The 8,460-nt window shown below is 44.6% G+C and overlaps 1 protein-coding gene across 1 annotated transcript in view; it reads right to left on the bottom strand.

Annotated features, from left to right (window-relative positions):
- Positions 1–1,559: 1,559 nt before the first annotated feature.
- Positions 1,560–8,460, bottom strand: part of LOC110529918 (pleckstrin homology domain-containing family G member 1) — a 151,586-nt gene continuing 144,685 nt past the window's right edge. Inside the window, exons 16-17 of the mRNA XM_090243450.1 lie at positions 6,591–8,451; positions 1,560–6,415 (exon numbers count right to left, since the gene is read on the bottom strand). Coding sequence (XP_090099576.1) covers positions 5,379–6,415; positions 6,591–8,451 — 2,898 coding nt within the window. The 3' untranslated portion in view covers positions 1,560–5,378. The remainder of the gene's footprint in view (positions 6,416–6,590; positions 8,452–8,460) is intronic.

The raw sequence follows: 8,460 nt of genomic DNA, 5'->3' as shown, positions 1-8,460 counted from the left end.
CAGTTTCATTTGAGATGACTGTACAACCATCAAGATTAATTTTCAGATCAAACAGAAGATCTCTTTGTTTCTTGGAACCTAGAACTAGCATCTCTGTTTTGTCCGAGTTTAAAAGCAAAACATTTACTGCCATCCACTTCCTTAAGTCTGAAATACAGGCTTCCAGGGTGGACAATTTTGGGGTTTCAGCATTTTTCATCAAAATGTACAGCTGTGTATCATCTGCATAGCAGTGAAAGTTAACATTATGTTTCCGAATGACATCACCAAGAAGTAAAATATATAGTGAGAACAATAGTGGTCCTAAAACAGAACCTTGAAGAACACCGACATTTACAGTTGATTTGTCAGAAGACAAACCATCCACAGAGACAAACTGATATCTTTCTGACACATAAGATCTAAACCAGGCCAGAACTTGTCCGTGTAGACCAATTTGGGTTTCTAATCTCTCCCTAAAGAATGTGGTGATCAATGGTATCAAAGTAGCATTAGGAGCACGAGGACAGATGCAGAGCCTTGCTCTGACGCCATTAAAAGGTAATTTACCACCTTCACGAGTGCAATGTCAGTGCTATGATGGGGTCTAAAACCAGACTGAAGCGTTTCATATACATTGTTTGTCTTCAGGGTGGCAGTGAGTTGCTGCGCAAACAGCTTTTAAAAAATGTTTTGAGAGGAATGGGGGATTTGATTTAGGCTGATAGTTTTTTTAATATTTTCTGAGTCAAGGTTTTAGAGGCTTTATTACTGCCACTTTTAATGAGTTTCTTACACGTCCAGTGTAATAGGGAGACGTTTATAATATTCAACATAGGAGGGCCAAGCGCAGGAAGCAGCTCTTTCAGTAGTTTAGTTGGAATAGGGTCCAGTATGCAGCTTGAAGGTTTAGAGGCCATAACTATCTTCATCAGTGTGTCAAGAGATATAGTATTAAATAACTTGAGTGTCTCCCTTGATCCTAGGTCCTGGCAGTGTTGTGCACACTCAGGACAACTGAGCTTTGGAGAAATATCGGATTCGGATCTGAAATTATAACTTATCCCTTAGGTCTGTGTCGGAGTCAGGTCTTGTTTGATTGTCATCATATTTCGCGTCTATGGAACTTCAGCTGGTAGACCCAAGTGGACCTGACCATGGCTAATAAGGTGAATTTATTGATTTATAGAAGGCCTAGTCAACATATGGCTCCATTTGTTAACCAGAAGAGCAACTTGGCTAATACATTTCTTTGTCACTCAGGTCGAATTGGGTTTGGTCTAGACCCGGACCTGTTAGGGTACGAGATGGGTCTAGGTCAAGTTGTCCTCGGGTCCATTCAGGTTCATGTCTGATTGTACTCTGCTCCGTTCAGGTCCGGATGCCCATTAAAAAATATATATATTGGGTCCATTCTGGTCTGGTCTGATTGATCTTGGGTCTGTTCAGGGCCGGGTCCAACCTCTTCTCTGAATAGCTCTCATGCAATCTTGTATATGAATTTATCCATCATGTTTTTCAGTCATGGGTAGCTTACAAGTGCCTGTGTTCAACAAAAAAGTCACTAACCCCCCCAAAAAAATGTTTAAGTATGTATTTTCTTTATTGTCTCAGAATCATTTATTTTCTTGAGGAATGGTAACTAGGCAGTTAAACAAATTACAGTGCACTTAACTTAAACACTAAAGCATCATATTGCATACAATAATAACTTTCCTAAAATGTACATCTTTACAAAGTGTTCACAAATCAAATGTTACAAAAAAGAAAGAAAAAGTGCAAGAGTAATTTCAATTTAAAATTAGTTTGACAATCCCCTCCAGTGAAACACAAGAAACAAAATATACCATGAACAAAAAAATCATACTTCATATTTTTAAGTTGTTTTGGATACATTAACGTTGCTATGGTATTGTCCATTCCAACTTTTCATTTATTATTTTGATAAGAATAAAGTAAAACTAAACATTTTTGTAACATTCACAGTAAAAAAAAAAAAAAAAAATTGTATCCAAAGTGTCTCAAAATTCATCAAGAAGACAACATTTTAATAAATACATTTTATTCTAATTTACAAACTTTGGTCAATAATATTATAATTCAACAGCAATGTGTGGGGTCAAGAATAGGGATTTTTTTTGTAGATAAATAAGATGTTGTAAGTGGGACACATGGATGAGTTCAAACATGTATCCTCACTACTGAAACTGTGAAGTGATGTCTAGGTCAAACACACCCCACCCCACACCCCATGGTCCCTCCTAAAAACAATGTTTTTTTTACAAATAAGATAAAATAACATTTTAGGTTCTTGGGATGCTTTTTACCACTTAACCTACATAGTGTAGGCAAAGCACTAATACAGTGCCTTGCGAAAGTATTCGGCCCCCTTGAAATTTGCGACCTTTTGCCACATTTAAGGCTTCAAACATAAAGTTATAAAACTGTATTTTTTTGTGAAGAATCAACAACAAGTGGGGCACAATCATGAAGTGGAACGACATTTATTGGATATTTCAAAAAATTGTAACATCAAAAACAGAAAAATTGGGCGTGCAAAATTATTCAGCCCCCTTAAGTTAATACTTTGTAGCGCCACCTTTTGCTGCGATTACAGCTGTAAGTCGCTTGGGGTATGTCTCTATCAGTTTTGCACATCGAGAGACTGACATTTTTTCCCATTCCTCCTTGCAAAACAGCTCGAGCTCAGTGAGGTTGGATGGAGAGCATTTGTGAACAGCAGTTTTCAGTTCTTTCCACAGATTCTCGATTGGATTCAGGTCTGGACTTTGACTTGGCCATTCTAACACCTGGATATGTTTATTTTTGAACCATTCCATTGTAGATTTTGCTTTATGTTTTGGATCATTGTCTTGTTGGAAGACAAATCTCCGTCCCAGTCTCAGGTCTTTTGCAGACTCCATCAGGTTTTCTTCCAGAATGGTCCTGTATTTGGCTCCATCCATCTTCCCATCAATTTTAACCATCTTCCCTGTCCCTGCTGAAGAAAAGCAGACCCAAACTATGATGCTGCCACCACCATGTTTGACAGTGGGGATGGTGTGTTCAGCTGTGTTGCTTTTACGCTAAACATAACGTTTTGCATTGTTGCCAAAAAGTTCAATTTTGGTTTCATCTGACCAGAGCACCTTCTTCCACATGTTTGGTGTGTCTCCCAGGTGGCTTGTGGCAAACTTTAAACAACACTTTTTATGGATATCTTTAAGAAATGGCTTTCTTCTTGCCACTCTTCCATAAAGGCCAGATTTGTGCAATATACGACTGATTGTTGTCCTATGGACAGAGTCTCCCACCTCAGCTGTAGATCTCTGCAGTTCATCCAGAGTGATTATGGGCCTCTTGGCTGCATCTCTGATCAGTCTTCTCCTTGTATGAGCTGAAAGTTTAGAGGGACGGCCAGGTCTTGGTAGATTTGCAGTGGTCTGATACTCCTTCCATTTCAATATTATCTCTTGCACAGTGCTCCTTGGGATGTTTAAAGCTTGGGAAATCTTTTTGTATCCAAATCCGGCTTTAAACTTCTTCACAACAGTATCTCGGACCTGCCTGGTGTGTTCCTTGTTCTTCATGATGCTCTCTGTGCTTTTAACGGACCTCTGAGACTATCACAGTGCAGGTGCATTTATACGGAGACTTGATTACACACAGGTGGATTGTATTTATCATCATTAGTCATTTAGGTCAACATTGCATCATTCAGAGATCCTCACTGAACTTCTGGAGAGAGTTTGCTGCACTGAAAGTAAAGGGGCTGAATAATTTTGCACGCCCAATTTTTCAGTTTTTGATTTGTTAAAAAAGTTTGAAATATCCAATAAATGTCGTTCCACTTCATGATTGTGTCCCACTTGTGGTTGATTCTTCACAAAAAAATACAGTTTTATATCTTTATGTTTGAAGCCTGAAATGTGGCAAAAGGTCGCAAAGTTCAAGGGGGCCGAATACTTTCGCAAGGCACTGTATATAATTCAGAACATTTTCAGACACACAGATTCAAAATAAATAGATAAATCCTATTGCTGTTTATTGAAAATAATTGAAATATCAACATACTGTACCTTTCTCTTTATTTTAAGATTATTCTGTTTAAAGCATGATCCCGTAGTTATGACAAAGCAGGTTGAGAAAGCTGAATCATTATAGGAATACTGGTATAGGCTATCTGCTGCTTGACGTCACCACAGCTCAAAGTAAAATATAGGTAAACTCATCTTAATGAACAGTATGTGTGGAGGCTCCAAGCTTAAAAAGGCATCTGGATCCTATTTAAAAAATACATATATTATTGCTGATAAACTGTCCATGCCTAGCCTGTAATCCTGAGCTAATTGCTTGTTCAGATTGTTAAATTGGTTGATACTTTATTTTATACAGTTAAAACACTATCACTGACGTTTTGTCATATAGGATCATCCCTTTGATAACGGGTAAACTCATCTATAGGAAGTTAAATAAACAAAACAACTTTTAAAAGGAAGAACTTTTCCGATACTCAAAGGTTGAAACCTTGATAAGGGGTTTGTTTACTAGATGTTTAAAACAGCATATTACAGCAACATAACCCCAATTCAGCTAGTGCCATTTCCTCATCAAGAGATGCTAGCAGTCTACAGCAGGCTACCAAATTACATTTTTGGAATGTCAGTATTTTTGTTGAAGGGGGAAAGGGTACAGTATATGTACAGTATATGGCATCATCATTTCTAACATCTCTAAAATATAACCTGTATGCTTCCCTTTGAACTGTAAGCCCACACACAAGCCCCTTACCACAACCTGTTGGACTCAGCAATATCATCTACAGTTTGCTAGAATGATAACTTTGACCGTTTCATAGTTCTTTTTCAACTTATCTAAAATAAATATGAATGTCAATCTACTTGACATGGAAGACTGTAAGGAAGTGCTGTGGTGGTGGAGTGCCTCTGCAGTACTAGTATGTTTCTGTACTGTATTTTGCCATGACTACTCAGATGCAGTATTTGCCATGTTGTTTTGTGACATGTTGAACTTTGACCATGTGACTTTGGCGAAGCTGCAGTATTGCACGTTGTGTGCGAAATATAACTGTGAGGCTAAGATGTATATATCTATTTTCATGTTGTCCTGAAGACTCTGACAAAGCTACAGACCTTTGTTGTGTGTAGTGTGTAATATGTGTGTACAGTGTGCTGTGTACAGTGTGCTGAATTTAGCATTTAGTGTGTCATTCCTTGTCATAATAACTCTAGACGTGTTGTGTGTGGAAGGAAATCATGTCCTTTGTTGTCTTTTGTGTATACTGAGAGTTATTTGTTGTCATGATAAGAATGGCAAAGCTACAGATCTGCTTGTGCTACATGCACTAGTGTGTTCATATGGTGGTGTGTTAAGGCGACTCAAGCAAAGCTACTGGAGCTGAGGCATTGGAACTTCTCTCTGAGTGATTGGATGATGTTGGACTGGTTCTGCTGTGTCAGCTGCTCCGCCCGCAGGTACTCCTGCAGACGCTCCCGGTCCATCAGCCCACAGGAGGACCTTACCGGAGTGCAGGGAAGACTCTGGATTTGACTCTGGGCTGGTCCCTTGGAGCTACCACCACCACCCCCACCACCACTGATGATACACTGCCTGGAGCAGTCCTGATCCTGCTCGCTCTCGTTCTCAGAGCGGATCTCTACGTAATCGTCGTCGTCATCGTCGCCATTGTCTTTGAAGTTGGCCATGTAGTTTTGGGTGGCTGTGAGCATGCTCAGTGCAGAGGCATGTTTCAGGACCACCACCTGCTGACTGTCCTGGAGGGTGAGGTCAGAGTGACCATGACCGAAACTGGACTGCTCCGGGAGGCTACTCTGCCGCCTGGCCCGGACCAGACTGCTGGGGCCATGGAGTCTTTCTGAGGATCTCTGGACTGCAGTCGAACCACGCTTGGACCTGATACGAATATTCTCCTTCTCCTGCAGGTCACCCAGTGAGCAGATAGACTGGCAGCGGCAGTAAGGAGGTGGTTTAGAGGAGGAGGAGGAAGATGAGGGGGAGTTAAAGGAGGTCTGTCGTTTAATATAACTGTACACATGCTCCTCCTTCTCGCTGGGGGCGGAGACACAAGAGCTCCATCGCTGGGTGGGTGAGGTCTCCGGAGAGGGAGGTAGGGTCTTTAGGGTTGGGACGGAGGAGGCAGGGGTGAGCTTGCTCTGGGGGGTGGAGGACAGCATCTCTGACACAAATCTGGTCAGCTCCCCATTGCTGTAGGTTGAGTGGAGCCAGTCGTCTTCCTGCCCCAGGGAGGAGCAGGTCTCAGGCAGGGATTGGGAAGAGGGTAGCGCTGGGTGGGAATAGTGCGAGCCAGAAGGGCACAGGCTACTGGAACCCTGATCTGGAGGGTCTTTAAACATCACCTGGTCATACAGCTGGGAGTACTCGGCTATCCTCGCACCTGAGACAAAGTGAGAGAGAGAGAGAGAGAGAGAGAGAGGGAGATGGATATGGAGATGGAGAAGGAGACAAAGAGAAAGAAGGGGACAATGAGTGACATAAAAAAATAATACACTAGTTAGGTGTATATATCATGACTGTAAGGCATAAGCAACTACTGATTTTGTTTATGTTACCTATGGCAGTACCACCTTGCTTCTTCTCCTCCAAAATGGCTGCCAGGTCATTCTGCTTCTTTTCCAGGTCTTTCTGCTGCTTCTTCTCCTCCCTTTTGCGTCCTCCTGACATGTCGCCGGGGTCCATGCTCTTCATGCGGAGCAGCTGGTTGGCCTTCTTGATCTTTTGGCTGTACTGGCGAGCCATCAGGAACACACGGTTCTTGGTCTTGTCCATGAGCCCCTGGGAGAAGCTGTCCACTGAGTCACCCATAAGGAGAGAGGAGGAAGCCAAGGGAGAGTCCAAAGCCAGCTCCCCAGGGAACAGGCTGTGGAGGTCCCTGATGGAGGGTTCCCTCTGGCTGGGGTGCTTTTGGGGCAGCTCCCTCAGCTCATCATCATCCTCTAGATGGAAGCTCCCAGTGCTGAGACGGGCCAGTTTGTTACGGATGCTCTTGACTGTCCCGGGAGGGGCAGGGTCTGGGATGGCCGGCAGGGGGAGGGACGGGGGAGTGAGGGAAGAGTGAGAGGGGAAATGGTCCTCGTCTTCAAAGTTACCCTCTCTGAGCAGCTCTGGGATTTTGAGGATGGGGATGGTGAATTGGTGAGGTGGGGTCACAGTGGGAGGGTTGGGATGGCGGGCTAGGGGGTTCTTGGTAGGGGGGCTGCATGTTTGTGGGCTGGCTGTATGTGGGTTGTTATTTTTGGTGCTGCTCTTGACAGATGAGGTCTTGGGGGCCTCGCTGGTGCTCATGGGAAATGCGGCAGGAAGGCGTTCCACTTTCTTCTCGTTCTTCTTGATATAGTTTTCCAAATCGTTCCAGATCTCGACCACCTGCTCCGACATCCGGTCGCCGGTGTTGGAATGTTGGGAGAATGTTTTCGAGGCAGATGAGGAGGAGTTGTCCAGTTCAGAGGTGCCATGGACGGGAGGGGAGTTATACTCCATCCATTCGTCCTCCCCAAAATGGAGGCTTTCCTCAGATACGAAGCCCCCAAGTCTCTCACAGCCCATCAGGTCAGTCTCAGAGGCAGACTGGAACAGACTGTCCCTCTCCTGTGCCTTTCTCTCCCCGTCCCTGTCACCCTTCGCTAGGGGCTCCCTGAAGCAGATAGTGTCATATATGTTCTCCTCCTCCACGATCTTCAGCTCCTGGGCAGTGGAAGAGCGGTTACTGTCAGACAAGCTGTCTGGCTCGACAAGAGTCTCTGTAATACCCCCTGTCACCCCGGTGTTTAGGGCCCTAGGGCCTTGTGTGTCTCTAGGGCCCTCTCGCTGGACCCCCCGACCCTCCTGCTCCCTCTTGATCAGCCCCATGCTCTTCAGGTCCTCGTAGCTGATGTTGTCATAAACATTCTCAATGTCGTCTATCGTCAGGTGCTCGGCTGATGACGAACCCGAGATGTCATTGCTGGAGGATTCGATGTGGATCATCTCTTGCTGGTTGTCATCCTGATCAGGGAGGCTCTGTCGGGAGCCAGTCTGTTTCTCACCCACGCTGCTGGCTCTCCGCAGCTCTCTGCTGTCCCCGGTGGACGGGGGGTCGATCTGCACTATGGGCACCTGCTCCACATGCCAGCTGCAGGGTCGTCCCTGGGTCCTGCTGGGAGATGACATGACCTCTGACCTAACAGGTGGTTCTGGTTCTGGCCCACTGGGCTCGGTGGGGACAAACATCTGGTAGATGTCCTCGTCCTCCTCGTTCATGGTGCGCTGGCGGGTGGGGAACATGGCTCTGCGGACGCGGTGATCCGCCCAGATGTTCCCCACCGTCTGGGGGTCACCGTCTGGGACCAGCATGGAGGGGATGTTGGGTTCCAGAGGTTGATCTGTCACACAGGGCGTCTTTAGGAGAGGAGGGTGGTGACGTTCCTTAGCCCTCTGGATAGA

This window comes from Oncorhynchus mykiss, chromosome 8 (genome assembly GCF_057628025.1).
Source record: "Oncorhynchus mykiss isolate SJ-2025 chromosome 8, ASM5762802v1, whole genome shotgun sequence".
In the NCBI taxonomy this organism is placed as follows: domain Eukaryota; kingdom Metazoa; phylum Chordata; class Actinopteri; order Salmoniformes; family Salmonidae; genus Oncorhynchus; species Oncorhynchus mykiss.
The sequence above is the reverse complement of the archived record's forward strand: the minus strand, read 5'-3'. Positions and strand labels throughout refer to the sequence as shown.